The sequence below is a fragment of the Pipra filicauda genome, unplaced genomic scaffold, assembly GCF_003945595.2.
Source record: "Pipra filicauda isolate LSUMZ 115617 unplaced genomic scaffold, ASM394559v2 scaffold2_size9829703_pilon, whole genome shotgun sequence".
Taxonomy (NCBI): Eukaryota; Metazoa; Chordata; class Aves; order Passeriformes; family Pipridae; genus Pipra; species Pipra filicauda.
The window spans coordinates 7716457-7732329 of record NW_024104421.1 but is presented as its reverse complement, the minus strand read 5'-3'; the positions used below and the strand labels follow the sequence as shown (position 1 = coordinate 7732329).

The window sequence follows — 15873 nt, the reverse complement described above, 5'->3', positions numbered from 1 at the left end:
AAAAGAATAAAAGCATGGCCTGTTTTTGGAAGGATCAAAGGTGTCAGAAATGGAGTAAGTAGATTTTATTTTCTCCTGTGAGTTCTGACAGTTTTCTCAATAAGTCTTGATTTCTTGTTGGACAACTTCCAGCAGTAACTGTAGTTTGTGTGTAAGATAATCTGAAAGGGTGGGAAAAAAAGGAAGGAAGCTTAGTCCAGAGGAAATCCTGATATATGGCTGAAAATAAGAGCTACATGCAAAGGAAATCTGTACTAAACACTACATGGAGCGGACATGTATTTCATTTACATGCCCACATCTGTGCCTTAACCATCCTGGCCTCTTCCCCAAGCAGACAGACCTCAGGCAGCACTGTCTTCTCCTACCAGTCCTCCCCCCAGCCTTTCAGCAATTATATTTGTTAATAACAAGGGGTTACAGTGTCCGCCTGTCAGTGTCTCCATCCTAACTTTTGGTCTTGGTGCTCAGTCTCAGGCAAATTTGACCCAGAGATGGTGATCTCAAAGGTACAATAAAGTTTAGTAGGAACCAGGGCTGGGGGGTGAAAGCGACCTTCTCAGTTCCCCGTGTTGGCAGACCTCAGCCCTGTCTTTGTTAAAACAAATTTGGCTGTGGAGGCTGTGCCTTGGGAAAGCTGCTTAAGGGGTGCCAGGGGTCATGATTTAGGTTTCATGAGGTCTGTTGGTTATGGAACAATTTGCATTAGAGATGAGCCCTGGGAACAAACCAGCATCCTGAGTGTGTTTAAGTCCACAATACTCAAACGCATACTTACAAAACAGGTTACGGCAACGGTCTGACATCTGCCTATGAATTAGGACATAGTAGACTGGAAAACCACTTAAAACCACGGTGCATCCGATGCTAATGCTCACAGGGTCTGAGTAGAAAGACATAGCCACTGTGAAGAGGCAGATGATGGTAAAAGAGACAGGAACGAACAGGGGAACCTGGGGAAAAGAGTACAGAAGACTGTCAGGCAAAACTGATGGCTGTAGCAAATCAGACTCCATACATGCCAGCACACACTGTATTTACTTCTCCATCTAAAGAAGATGAGAAGAAGCATGTATCTGTCCTGCACTGTACTTCTGTACAATCAGATTGCAAACAATTGTATCAGATTCAGAGACCAGTGTGCCCTGTGAGGTGCATGCCTCCTATATTCATGTGCATTAAAATATAAACCTCACTTACAATTGGAAACCAAGCAAGCAGAGAAGTCACCTATGCACCATTGCTCTCTAAATGCCCTGCTCCTGTGCATGCACATATACCTACTTGTCACCTAGGGCAACTGCTGGTGGAAAATCTGAAGCCAAGGATAGAAGTGACACTTTGAATCAAACTGTTCTTTAGTTATAAAACTCACTACTTGTTTTGACGTGCCTTCAGCTTGCCTAAGACTTATAGTGACTAAAACAGGATAAGCCAGACTCCCTCTCTCTATGGTACCTCTACCAAGAACATGAGCTTCAGCAACACCCTGATGGAAGATGAAAGCAGCAGTCAGCACTTTAGCCATACCCTGCTGGATGAGCCAATTCATCTGGGTTATTTAGAGAGCAAATCAGAAGACTGCAATAAATAAGAAAACTGTGAAACACCCTCTCCATCTCTGGATCCAAACTGAAGTAAGTAACTCCTTGCCGTGGGTGATGGAATGAAGGAGCTGCTGTTCTCATCAAGGGTGACAATCTCTCTTCCAGTAATAAAGATCCTATTTGGGATGCTCACCATGCCAAGCTGGAAGAGATCAGTTGGTCTAGATATTGCAGACATCCAACCATCAAACTTATGTGCTCCTGCTGTCTTTCCAGCCAGAGCATCCCCTGCCAGCCTCTCCTACGGGTACACACTCATGCTGCTCATCTGCTTGAGAGGCGAGTGAGAGAACTTCCCCCTCCTCTTACCGGTGTTTTCTCACCATTTTCAACTCAAAATGCTATAGGGAGAATAAATACCAGCACAGTCGCACGTGTGTCCTGTTTCGTTCTCCTCAGGCCCGCGGCAGGAGCCGGCCTGAGTCCGGCCACTAGAGCGCAGCATGTGCCCGCGCCACCTGCGCGCAGCTCTTCCTCTTGCAGAGGACTGCGCTGGGGGCTTCGAGTGCTTGTAAAACTGGGGGGAGAAGGGGCGGAAAACAACCCGACTGACCAAAAGGCCAGTATTTCCCTCCCTTGCTTAACCAGTGTTTAGGAGCTGTTAAAATTCTGATTCTCTGTCTAAAGCAAAACAGGGCAAAATCTCAGCAACTGAAATGATCAGCAGTGCCACCCACTAATAAACCTCCCCTGAGAAGCTTGGTTTGAAAGAAAAAGCAAAAACTTATTTAAAGTCTGGTTCTGGAGGCATGCATGAGTGCAGCCAGACAACAAACTAGGAAGCTTCAAACACAGTGTCTGACAGCAAAGAGCACGAAGAAAAATTACCCCAAACTTTCCATCAGGATGCACATAGCTCAAGGAGGAGCCCTGGGAGCCACAGGAAGTGTTTCTGTCCCCCAAGGTTCTTGCTGACCAGCTGCCCACTGCCAGTGGCCTTTGAAGTCTCTTCTCCTCCCCAGGCCTGGCTGGAGGCACCATGCAGGCATCACCAGAGACAGGAACAAACTGTGCCTGCCTCAAGCACCACCCTGGCCAAGTGCCTTCTACACATTATCCAGCAGTGGGAAAGGTGCCCCAAGCGCAAGAAAGCTGCTCCAGCTGACATGAGGAAGATCCCAGCACCCAGCAGCTTAAGAAGGGCCACCAGAGGGACCACTGCTTTATACTAGACAGTATTTCTATGCCAGCAGATGCTTCCTCTCGAGTCAGGTTTGCTCCCAGGACCCCTCTGGCCACTCTTTTTACCCCAAGCCCGATACTCTCCTGTTTCTCAGCTAGAGCTGAGAATTACCTACCACTGAAATAAAACCCAGGCAAGGGTCCCTCCTTGTAGCCCACAAGAGATGAGTGTGGGAACTGCTTTCTATACATCTCCCAGTTCCTAGCCTGAAACTTAGTCCCCAGGAGCAAGTGTTCTTCTAACAGATGCAGCTAGTGACACCACATACAACCGGCTTTATAGGATTTATCACATCAGGCTGTTTGGGTACATCAACCAATTTCAGGAGCTCTCCACATGCCTTTACTGAGCACCAGGGATTGAGATCCCTTAGAGCCTAAATGCAACTATGACCATGTAATGCTCTAATTACCAGCAAACAAAAGAGAGACTTGACAAGCCTGCACATTCCAGCCTGCCATGTGCATTACCTTGAATGGGCTGTGCAGCTCCGGGTGACGGTGGCGATGGACAATGAGCCCCAGGGTGGCTAATCCTATGAAGAGCCATCGGGAAAAGCTGAAGAAGTTCATTAGATGGTAGATATCTCCAACACACACCATGGCAGTGACCAAAGGGAACTGAGCAGTGTGAAGATGAAACACAGTCATTAAAGCCTTGTCATGGTCCTCAGACTAGAAAGGGTAATATGGGTCACCTCCTGAAGCCCCCCTGCAGCCCCAGGGAGCTACTTCACAGGCCCAACATTTCAGAGGTCAGAGAGCTTTACAAACGTGTCACAGACTGAAGGCAAAAGGCCTAAACACAGTCTTCTGTTGTGCTACAGAAAGGAGCAATCCTTTCAAGATCAGCAAGATCTTTGATGCCTTATGTCCAAGGCAGGGCAATTAAAACAAGCAAGATCCAAAGGCCTGCCAGTACACAGGCTACCTACAAAGACACTTGCTAAGTTTTCAGCAGGTCAGCCAAGCTGACTAAGAGGCACTGCAGCAGTTAGGAGGTAGCTGGACCATTGCCATAAAAAAACCAACCAAACAACCAACCAACCCAAAAAGGAAACAATCTCTGCAAGTGTTCATTCCCAGCATTTCCACCGCACCTGGGAATTTTCATTTTCCAAAAAGCCAAAGCTTATTGGTGCTTTCACAGGACAATAACAAGCAGCAACCGTGGTAGGTGGTAGGGAGATCACTTTTAAAAAAGGTGTCCAAGGTTATAAGGCAGGGACTTAAAGTAGTGTATTTGTATACTGATGGCACTGTTGGCTCAAGGGGATGTAATACTTTGCAGCCATTTCCTGTATCATGCCTTTTTTATTTTTCAGAGGCTGAATTAATGTCTCAACAATCTTTAAAACTCCTCAGCTTGTCCAGTCTTTGCAGGAAAGCCAAGAATGCAAGAACAGAGCATGTTCACACAGCCAGATCTCCTTACCATTAACATGACAGCAGGAAGGGGTGTATGCCTTCGAATGTGGATCATGGAGAAGAGAGGAGGCCACTGTCCTTCCCTGGAAGCCACAAACAGAGTCCTAGGAAAAGACAGGGAGCCCTATGCATTAGCATCCTACATCTAGACTAGAAATGAAATCAGTCACTGAACCAACCTGAGGCCACAAGGCACCCACTTGCTAACCCAGCCTAGGTCTCCTAGTCAAGGCCACAGTTCTGCCTTTAGCTGCACTTTCAGAGAATCATAGAATGGTCTGAGTTGGAAGAGACCTTAAAAATCATCTAGTTTCAACCCCCTTGTCATGGGCAGGGACGCCTGCCACTAGACCAGGTTGCTCAGAGCTCCATTTCGGGGGCATTTGGAAGAAAAACCCAGTGCTAAGTTTCCATAGCTCTCCCACAACCAGTTAGTTCAACACAGAGCACAGCCCACCATCAGGACCGCTGGCAGCATCCCCTTGGGTGGCTCATTAGCAGAGACCTTTGCGCAAGTCCAAATTGACCATGAATGAGTTCAGGCTGGAAACAGGAGCAAGAAAGTCTCACCATCAGAAAAGGGGTTAGTCTTTTCAGGGTAAAGGAAGTGGAGGGATCACAACTTTCATTCCTTTATAAGAGAAGCTGTTGAGTTTATGAAAGGGGATTGTCGGTCTTGACGCCTATATTTATATATATAAAATGTGTATTAAAAAAATGAAGTGCAATTTCCTCAAATAATAGAGGATTTTCAATCCTCAGGTCAGTTGTTGGAAAATATATATTTTGTCATACTGCCAAGAGGCCAGCTATACACAAGACCAGCTACAAAATGAGAGCATAGAGCTCCTTGCCTCCATGCCTCCTTTGACTCATGAAAGGGCAATTAGCAGGGAGAAGGCAATTGCATCCAATTTTATAAATTTAATATCCACAAGCAAACCATGCCAGAGCATCAGCTGGGCTGGAGCAGGGCCCAAAGCAGCTGGGGCATGAGTGTACAACTGGTTTTATTGCTGTCTCTGTGGCTTTGCAGGGGTGTGGCTGGCAGGCAGCCAGGGAGGCCCCATGGATGTTTATATGGACTTTCTGCAGTGATTATGTTAATGACGCCAGGATAGGGGAGAGAAAGGTGATAGGGGACATGAAGAACCTTTGCGCTGTCTGGAGACTTCTCATCCTCAAAAACCACTATCTAGAGGACTAACAGGAAGGATTCTCCACACCTGTATTTAATACAGGACTTCAGGCTAGTGGATCAAATATCTCATTATCTTTCATGCTATGAAACATTTCTTTCATTTCAACTGATTTTTCCTTTTGCAATCAAAGCTATGAAACAGAACCTGCTCCAGAGAGTTCTCTCAGCTCCTCAGGACCAGTACAACTTACTTCTCTGTGAGCTCTGTCCTCCTCTCCAACCTCAAGGCTCCAATAAGGACACAGAGTGTGGTAGACAGTGAAGCTGGAAAGTTAATTTTTCCATGGAACAAAGTGTTTCTTATTGCTACAACAAGACTTTTTGAACATCAACTATTGTTTTAGGAATAGCCCATCCCGATAACATTTCACTGACCTCAAAGTCCTCAAGGGAGAGTTTGCCTTTGGCCAGAGATCCTCACAACAGAGGGACCCTGTGCCCTGCAGAAGTGCAGCTGGGTGAACCCAGTGAAAGAAGAGCCAGGTCTCACCAAGCAGCTGCCAACGTCAACAAAGCTTCTAGTTCAACAGAAACGTTGACATTTCACTTTAAACTGGGGATTTAAACTGAAGGGTGGGGGGAGAAGATAAAAATCTTTGTTTGTGACCAGACCTAGCCAGCAAAGTCCAGGCCTGGCCACAAATAGAAAGAACAGAATCTTAGCCAATAGGGACCATCATGCAGTTGACAACGTGAGAGTCAAAGCCTTATTTTTCCCACAGAAGTGTCTAAAATGCCATTATGTGTATGGAGAGTTGCACAGGTTGCTGGTGCTTCCCTCTGATTCAGTAAGCCAAAGGAATAATAAATTTGTAGGGATGTGACCTTGAAAATGTGAAGATTCCTCCATTCATGGTTCCAAAGCAGGACAGTGCGACAAGGACAGGGACCACAGAGATCAGGCTTTTGAAGGCTCGCTGCACAAAGCTCTGGAGGAAGAGCAAGCCTGACTTTAGGAACATGTGGTGATCTCTAGGAGACATCAGGTTCAAAAGAGAAAAAACTCTACTCCTAAATCTCGCTTTTTCTACTGTCATCTGCAGGCTATTTTTCCTTATCTTTTAGACAAGACTAGAAGACGTTACTGTTGCCCAGTAATCCACAGAAATTACAAAGCAACAAAATACTTTATAGGAAAACTACCTCTGAAAGTCTTGCCACGATCACAGCATAAGCTGACCACGCTGAAGAGAGAAGAATAGTGGAAAAACTCACCACAGCCACAGCAGGAGAAGCCAGAACATCTTGTGTTCCCAGGACTGTGTAATAGGAGACGTTGGTGAGCATGTACCCCACAATTACCGTGATCACAGAGATGATGACAGCCAGGGGGATATTTCTACAAGAAAGAGGAAGACAGACACACAAAGAACATGCTGCTATCCCTTGTTATGCACGGTATTACTGCAGACTGTCACTGGCATTGGTTAGGTGAGCCCACAAACTAATTCCTCCCATGCTGCATTTGGCAAAGCTTGATATCCCAGAAGCTGGTAACCTAAGACAACTTTTTCCCAGCCTTACCGTTCTGGTCTGACCAACTCTTCGCGCACAAAGCTGGCCTGAAACCTGGGAAGAAACAGGGAGTCAGTCTGAATCATGCTGAGGGCACCTGTTTGCTGCTCATGAAGTGCCCCCGTTCCACCTACCAGCCTGAATACGCGAACATGCCTGCGTAAAAAGCCAGGGGGAGCGTATCCAAAACCAGTGACTCTCTGTCAAAAGCATCCTGGAAGTTTTCGGTGTGGCCTGCAGAGGAGATAAACAATGGACATGGAGTAGGGAAATGTCACAGAGAGCCTTCCTTCCCTGTGGGATAACATCCCTTGTACCTCTCATCCAGACCTGGGAGTATTGTTTGTGACTTCCTTGGAGCCAGATATTCAGATTTCTTTCATTGCTTTAATTTGCAGTGCTGTTGCTGACACATTTACTTCCCCACAGTGACAGAAAGAAATCTATCCCTTGTCCAGCTACAGGAGACATTTCAGGAAGGGTAACAGTGACAGATGGTTGTTTCCAACAGAGCCTGCCATGGGAAACAGGAGATTGTGGAGAGGAGAAGACTCACGTAGTCCTGTCCTTCCTCCAGGCCCAAAATTAATTTTCTGGGTTGACCCCCATTTTCCCTCTCCAGCCCCCTAAGGAGCTGGACACACACTCCTCTTTGATGTGGTGCAGCCAGCGAGGCGGCAAACTCGGTTCTCACTGTGCTCCCTCCTGTTCCCGCTGTCGGAGCACTGACCCCAGCCCTACACTGGCCAGAGCATGGGAACTCGGGTGGAGGAGGGAACAGGAGCAGGGACTGCCAAGTCTGGCCCCCTGTCCAGGCAGGTTCCCTGCCCACCAGCCCTGCTTGCCCACACGAGAAGGACACAGACAGAAAAACAAACAGATTTAAAAAGCAGAGGTGGCTCAGATAGAAAACCTGTTTTTCCAACTCCCCCAATTTTCCTACAAGTTCTGTGCTTGAAATAACAAAACAAAACATAACAAAAAAAACCCCAAAGTCAGGATTTTCTCTAACTCCAAAAAAAACCCAAAACTTAGACAAATGTCTTATGGCCTCTCATTCAAACATAGTTAAAAATAGTTGCATTTCCAACATTTTCAAATCTAGCTGGCTGAAGGTATGGTTTTATGTCTATATTCAGTTTTCCATATTAAAGTCTCTTTAAAAGTAAGAGGTGTGGAGCTTTTCTAGTTGGACTTCACCAGGAAAGGGATGAAATGGCATGGAGCATCTGGAGAAAGTTAGGCCTCTTCTATGGAGGTGCTTCTGCAAGAAGTTCAGAGATGAAATTTGGACATTTTGGTCTGAAATGCTGGCCCAGCAGGTCTCTAAAATAAACCTGAGCCAAAGAGAAGATAATGGCAGAGGAAAAGACAAAAGTGCAACAACAAAAAAAAAAAAAAAAAGGCAGAACAAAGCAGGGGAATCAGGCAAACTGGTTTAAAAGGACAAAACTGATTTTTAAGCACAAAAGAAATGAAGTCAAAGTGAAAATAGATTTGAAAAACCTAACCCAAAATGTAGGAGTGGGCCTGTTGGGGTACACTTTTTATGTTCTAAAATGATGGCTGATAAGTCATGGTGCATAAAACAGATTTATTGTCTCCAATGCATTGTCCCTTGTGAGTCACATTAAATACAACCTGTCATACTGGGGTCTCTTAGTGAATTCTCCCTCCAGATGTCACCAGCACTTATCCTCCCCTCTGGAGGACCGATGCCAGGGCTCCAGATTGTCGTTTGAAGGCATTCCTAACAATAATGGCTTGGGATTTCTAGCTGCAGGGCAGTCCTTCAGTTCAGAAGCTGCCAGCCTGGGAAGGGGAGGGGGGATGGATCTTTGCATGTTCAAAGGAGCCAACTCCAGACATCAGAAAGAAACATGAACATGGAGCCCACTGCCTGTGGTGTTTTCTCTGCAGAGGAAAGTAATAGCATGAAGGGAGGGAGCAAGGAGCAAGTTTCCTCCCTTGAGTGGGAATGACTCGGGTTTTTCTATAAACTGAGGCTTGGATGAAAGCCAATACTCTTGTATCATTCCCAGAAGATACTACTAGTAGGGTATTTTAGCCCCCACTGTGAATGTGAGCATGCAAGCCTGCAGGATTCCTTTGTAAGTTCCCTTAATTACTGCCCATCTGGATTTGGAGGAAAAAAACATTAGCATAAGCCACAGAAAGGTTAGAGATGCCATGACCAGGGTTCAGCTGAGGGCTAGTAACTCATTGCACAGTTGTGCCTGGCTCAGGTCATCATGGGATGCTCTCACACACCCTTAATGTCCTTCAAATTTGTGCTTTGGAAAGATTTTGAGCCATGCTGGGAACAGGCAAGTCTGACTCCAAAGAAAGACCATCTGCAGAGCAAGGTGCCTGTATGACCCCAGGTAGGATCACACAGCCTAAGGCACTAACGCCCACTTAGTTTTGGAGAAAGCACCACCTAGCCAGGTGCATCAGCCCAGTGCTATGATGTAGCTTAGTGACAACTACGCTGGTCCCAGATTATCTCCCAAATAATTCACATCCAGCACATGGACAGAGAAAGCTCCTGCCAGTTAAATGAACACCACACTTGTCACTTGGGACTGATAAAAGCTGTGACAGGCGGGCACATCAAGCACCCTCCCTCAGCCATGCAGCAGCAACACCTACCCTGGGCCAGCAGCATCATCCCTGGCACGATGATGAGTGCAAGAGCCAGGAGTTTAACAACGGAGAGAGCCGTCTGCAGCCGGGCACTCCAGGTGACACTCCAGGAATTGAGGGTGAGGACCATGTCTGGAGAGAAGACCACACTGCTACAGCTGTAGCCCATGTTTGACATGCACAGGAAAAATTACAAAGGCATTCCCTGCTCTAGGGATGCCAGGGACAAGACTGCATCTTTATGCAGGATGCTTAGGGTGAGACATGTCAGAAAACATCACAGGTGTGGCCCAGTGTACAGCATTTGAAGGTTACGCTCCTAAAAGAGACCAGGATCCTGGTTCCTGCCAGGTCATCCACACCTGTCTGAGGGAAAGGTGCAAGAGTGCCGGGACATCTCAGTAGATGCACTGCACAGCATTGCCTGTGCCAGCACACAGCAATCCACAGCAGGCAGGACAGTGTCACAGGCTGGATGCACCAGGCAAGGAGTCCAAAATCTTGAGCCTTACACCCTCTATCCAGGTGGCATTTGCACAGCTATACATGAAGAGTTTCTGCTTCCATACCTGGCAAAATCTCCCTGACTTAGGGCTCCAGCTGCTCAACAGGGAGGCCCATTCCTCTTCTTGGAGAATACAGTGACCCAAAACTATCAACCACCTTGAATCAGCAAGTTTTGTGTAGCCGAGGAGGTAAAACAGGAGCCAGATCCCACCATTATTTCAGAGGATATTCAGAGGCACCTTAAGTGCCCCTGGTCTGGGGCAGAGAGGCTCCAGAACTGACAGTCCCATAAATGTTAGTACTTACAGTACCCCATGAGAGACACAAGCTTCACTGCAGGGACAGGGGCTGCACAGGGGGCAAAGAACGGCTCCAGCATGTACCGTCCAAACGCCAAGGCAACCACAGCACTGTTGGCAGGCCTGAAGAGGGGTCAGAGTGGGGGAGGGAACTGAGCACAAACTGGTCTGAGGACAGTCGAAAAATGGCATGAGGTAAAACTGCACAAAACTTGGGAAGGGGTTCAAGTTTCCCCACCTGGCTTAATCTTGCTCACTCATGCAGATGGTGAGTTCCCAGAGTCTTTTTCATAGTTTTTTCCTCAGTAAATGGGTTAAAAACCACATGCTGCAAAAAGATTAATTCCCAGCTTGAAAGCAAAAGCTGAGATTAATCATACTGAGCAACGTGGTGTGGTTCATATGTCCTGCTTCATCTCAGCTTACATGAAGGACACAGGTTATTGAGAAGTGAGGACTTCCTTTTTACTCTTAAAAAAAGAAGCCATTTGCAATGTTCTAAATTATTTCACTTGGGGCTAAGCCAGAAAGTTGTCTCCACTTTCTGAATCTGGAGAAACCAAAAAAGTTTCACAATGAAAACAGAAGATCTGAAATAAATCTGGCATCTATTGTCAGTCTCTGAAAAATACCATGGCTCTTGGGGGAAACCAGCTGCCAGGGGAGAAGAGAGATATTCTTCAAGCACAAAACATATTGAACGTGTGTAACTGTTTACTCATAATGCCTTTTTCTTTTTATCACTGAAAAATCTTTAAAAATTGTTCAACTTGTTTCTACTCTTTCCTTTACAAACTGCCTGGACTGTTACCTGGCATCATAACTTTTTGGTTTCTAAATTGTCACTGCATCCAGGAAAAGGCAAACAAACAAAATCTCTTACCTGATAGCAAAAAACTCTGCCCACAGGAATAAGAAGCTTGGCAGAGGCCCTAGCGTCTCCAAAATGTAGATATAATGTCCTCCAGACTTGGTGATTCTTGTTCCAAGCTCTGCATAACACAAGGCACCTGGAAAAGTTCAGGTAAAAGTGTCCTGAGTAAATCATCCCATGGATTTTCCCTTTTCTGTGTGACTTTTCAGGGATTGAATGAATACATTTAAAGTTAGTAATAAATTAGAGGAAGAAGTACAAATCTTACAAATCTTAAGCCCCGCCTATGTTGGATTTGCTCATCAAAAGAAATCCTAAAACACTTCTCTCATTGAGCATGACTCTACTTGCAGTGGAACTGAGCACTGTTGGATGTGACCCTGTGAAGTAAGAGCATCTCCAGCTGTGCTGTCCACTTCTTCAGCCAGCTCAGGTGGCTGTGGAAGGAGAGTGCAGAGGAACCTGGTGGTGATATGGTCATGCCCTTAAGTCCTGTGGCAATCATGCCATATTCAGGTCATGTCAATGGTGGCAACCTCAATTTTTCCTGCCTCTCTGTTGGGAAATCTGTGCAGAATCCCTGTTCAAAGCATAGAATGTAGGCAGACAGCTCATCTCATTTTTTCCAGTGGGTCCCTTTACATGCTCTAAGCATGCATTTAAGTGCTCTGCTGAACTCATGCAATGGGACTTGCAATGCCACGCTTGAAAGAAAAAAAAATCATGAAAGAAAAAAAATCATAAAAGAAAGCAAGCCAGCCTTTTTAACATACTGCAAAAAGGTGTCAGAGAAATGACCAGGGGAGGTCATCAAGCTGATAAAAGGGAAGGAAAAAACCAACAAATTCAGCTACAAAATACGATAGCTTCATAAAGAGGCTCCCAGGGCCCTTCCAGCAGAGTCTATCAAGGGATGCAGGGGAGAGAGAAACCTTTACAAGTGCAGAACTTGGGCTACATGATTAGCACACACATTATCATTTACTGCTCTGCTTGGTTAAAAGAAACACCATGCTCACATTATATCATAAGATTTTCTTCAGGCAAAAGTGTATCAATCACCAAACAACCACACATAAGCTGCAATGTGAAATATTGGTACACATACACTAAGAGCAAGAACCACTCTTGTTGTCATATTAACAATTGAATGTCTCGATTTCTAAACTTGCATGTACATGTCACGGTGTCAAAGTGGTTTTTTCACATGGAGTATTTCCCCTTTTTTGTTTCTTTTTTCTAAGTTACAACAGAAGAAGAATGTTAAAGTCACCCACTGTAATAAGCATCAGATTTCTCTCTTGGGCTGAGATCTTGCAGTTGTCCTAATAGCACCTTTAGAGAGTTTCTGAGATGGTGATTTTATGCAGTTAATGAAAGAAACTAAAAGCCATGTGTTTTATCCATTTTAACTTTATGAATTGTATTATTTCAGAAGAACTAAAATGAAACTGTCATCAAAAAGACAACCCTTTGTGAGAAAAGACTAGTATTAAATGCCAGAAAACAAGCCAAGGGTAATGCACAGAAAGTGGGGCTGAACTGATCTGCTCCATCTCCTGCTCCACGGCAGCATCAGACATACCCACACCATTTCTGACAGACACCCAGACACCCACCCCCAGCTGCTGGATACTCTGCAGTTCCCCAGGCACTCTGCTCTAGAGCTTTGCTATTCTCTCCAACAGAAAGGGGATCCCACGTGGCATATTGAGACTGTCCCTTCTTGCCCTTTTCACAGCGCCTATGAGAAGCACAGCACAGCCTTTCCATTCTCTTTTAGGTGCCTACATCTCCCTTCCACCTTATAGAAGGAGTCCCCTCATTGTCCTCCAGACTGAGACTCCATCTGCAGTCACCGTCACTCCTCTGCCCTGGACTCAAACATGAATTGATATTCACAGATGGTAGGTGCTGGAATTTTGTCAGTCACCCCAGGGGAATCATTTGAACTAACGACCACACCCTGGCTTGTTAAACCTTTGTTTCCCTTGCAGTAGGAACCAAGTATTTTGAGTTTGTTCATCTTCCAGCTTTTTATACATGAAAACGTGCAGGCTCTCCTCACCTCCCAGGTGCTTAAGCAAAGGCTGACAAAGCTCACCACTCACCAAACATTGAGAGGAGCCCACAGGCAAACCAGACAACCAGGGAGAAACCCACAGTGCCAGTGTTTTTCAGTACTCCTTTTGGGGAGATAAAGATGCCACTGCCAACCATGCTGCCGATGAGGAGCGAGAAAGCCCTCAGCAAAGTTATCTTTTGCCTCAGAAAGATGGCCTCTTCTTTCTTGTCCTTCCCCATTCTTCTAATCACAGAGGAAGGTCATGCATTCAGAAGCTACAGTCTCCCAAGTGTCCTCAAGGCTCACCTGTAAGACAAGGAGTTAGGGATTCGAGGATCTTCTTTTCTGGACAAGATTTTTTTTCAGAAACCTGTCAAGATCTGTTGAATCTGTTCTCCTCAACTGCAGGATGCACCAAACAAACGCAAGTGCACAGAACACAACTGGTATCATCTCTCACATCAGTACAGCTCCCAAGAGGCACTTTAAGTGTTTTCTTCCTCTTCTGTCAAGCAGCACAGAGCATTACATGTTGCATGCCACATTTCAGGATATGATTTGCAAATTTGACTTTGATACCCAGACTGGAACTGGTCAGGTTAGGGTTAATTTAATGGAACCTAATTTGGGGGTACATTGATTTCAGCTTGCTGGCAGAAAACAGATTTAAAGTTGCAAACCTAACAATTAAGACCTTGAGGATATCTGAGGTTAAAAAACATTAAGCTGCATTAGTTGGTGTGCACAGATGATTTAACCTTTTTTGCTTTCTATCCACCCTTCCTGAATAAACAAGCCTTGTTTTTTCTCACTAGAGTTTCACTTTACCAGTGTTTCTTAATATGGTGTCAAGCCTTTTTGCTCTCAAAGTATTGAAGAGTCAGAAATAAGTACTGTTTACAATTGCAAAACAGAGCATAGTCATTACTATCAGACATGTCATTTCTTCCATTAATATAAAAACTTTCTTGGTAACAGAAGCAGTGAAGTTTTTCCTAGAAAAGAGGGAACTTCAGAGACTTCAGGGATCACATGAGTTGATCCAGATCTAGTTTGCTCCCAACGCAGCAACCACCCACTTCCCTGCCTTGTCTGTCCCCTGTCTCTCAGTCCTAGGCTGCCACCTTCACCAAGGAACTCACCTTTTGCTCAGGTATGTAAGGCGAATTCAGATCAGTTACTGCAGTCCAATTTGCTGCAGCAAACCTGTCTGTAGTTTTTGTAACAGCAAGGTAGATACTTTGCACTGCTAATTATCCCCGGTAGAGCAGGCAAGGCAAGTAGTAGATAATCCCTACACATCCCCACCAATACTCAGACCCTCAGCTTCAGTGCTTTTTTTTTTCATTATTCTAATGCAGTAAATTGCAAATATATATAAATTATATATATATATATATATATATTTGCCACAGCTGCATGTCTGTATACTATTGTGAAGTTACACTGTACATTAGACCCTATTTTATGGATTTATTGAATTATTTAATAATTGTAGTGGTGTGTCTGTGAGGAGATATTGGTCACCTATAGAAGCAAATTTAAGTAGCCAAAAAGTGCTTTCTTGATAGTCTGTATTTTCTACCTATAGATATAAATGTCCCCTTAACTTTGAGGGGGACAATTCTTGTTACCAGTCACCCACGATACTTATTTGCATGCCCTGTGTAAACTCAGTATAACCAAGGGCTTTTCTCCCCCATCCCCAGGTATTTTCCCACCTGGAGACCAGCAGGAGGAAGTGGGGGTTATCACTTTCTCTGCACACATATGTCCAGCACATGTGGAAAGCCCTCTCTCCTGCCAGCAGCATGAGCTGGTTTCTCTGAGATCATGCCAAGCCTGCACACGCATCTTCCCAATCAAACCAGCCAAGTTTAGTTATTAAACCCCTAATGAGTCCCAGAGGACTCCTTAAGGCTCAGATGGGTCACATCAGCCTCATCTGGTCCCACAGAGCTGCTCCTCAGAGTCCCAAAACCTCACAGGGCTGCTGGAGACAGTGGCTCTGGAGGAGCAGGGAAAGACCCCTGGGAGCTTCCCAACCCCTCAGCTGCAGTTCCCTCAGACACCAATTAATTATCTTAACGTGAAATACCAATATCATCTGGTATTTCTCAGCTGAAGTGAGAACCACACAGCATTCATTTGCAGGGGTGAAACACAGAGGCTCACCGAATTGAAACTGAAGAGAGATGCTGTGCACAGCTGTGCCTAAAACACTGTTCTGAGATAATTAAAAGGGCACTTATCTGTTTGGCTGGGCTTTAAACCAAGCAGGTGCATTTACAATCCATCAGACTCCCATTTCTTGCTGGGATCCCGAAGCAGCAAAAGACAGCGTCTCTTTGCAGGCTCTGAAATTACACAGAGACAGAAGGGGAGGAACAAAAAAAAGGAGAGATCAAATCAAATTTGCTGACCAGGTTAATGATCCAAAGTAAACATCAAACTCCGTACTTCTGTCCTCGTGGGTTTTTTGTTTTGGTTTATTTTGTTGGTTTTTTTTTTAAATACCGCTGCCATGCAAAAGTATTTGGAGATAAAAC

General features: G+C 45.3%; 1 protein-coding gene across 6 annotated transcripts in view; it reads right to left on the bottom strand.

Annotated features, from left to right (window-relative positions):
• Positions 1-50: 50 nt before the first annotated feature.
• LOC113999964 (cystine/glutamate transporter-like) overlaps positions 51-15873 on the bottom strand; it is a 40611-nt gene continuing 24788 nt past the window's right edge. For 4 of the 6 annotated variants that reach the window (XM_039383136.1, XM_039383137.1, XM_039383138.1 and 1 more), the window contains 12 exons: positions 13371-15681; positions 11269-11395; positions 10393-10508; positions 9586-9711; positions 7068-7167; positions 6943-6987; positions 6634-6757; positions 6244-6347; positions 4225-4321; positions 3261-3410; positions 779-953; positions 51-161 (listed from right to left, as the gene is read on the bottom strand). In XM_039383136.1, the coding sequence (XP_039239070.1) occupies positions 97-161; positions 779-953; positions 3261-3410; positions 4225-4321; positions 6244-6347; positions 6634-6757; positions 6943-6987; positions 7068-7167; positions 9586-9711; positions 10393-10508; positions 11269-11395; positions 13371-13563 (1422 nt within the window). In that variant the 5' untranslated portion in view covers positions 13564-15681 and the 3' untranslated portion in view covers positions 51-96. Of the gene's footprint in view, positions 162-778; positions 954-3260; positions 3411-4224; positions 4322-6243; positions 6348-6633; positions 6758-6942; positions 6988-7067; positions 7168-9585; positions 9712-10392; positions 10509-11268; positions 11396-13370; positions 15682-15873 lie in introns of those variants that run through there. The other 2 variants (XM_039383141.1, XM_039383142.1) reach the window with 2 other exon arrangements.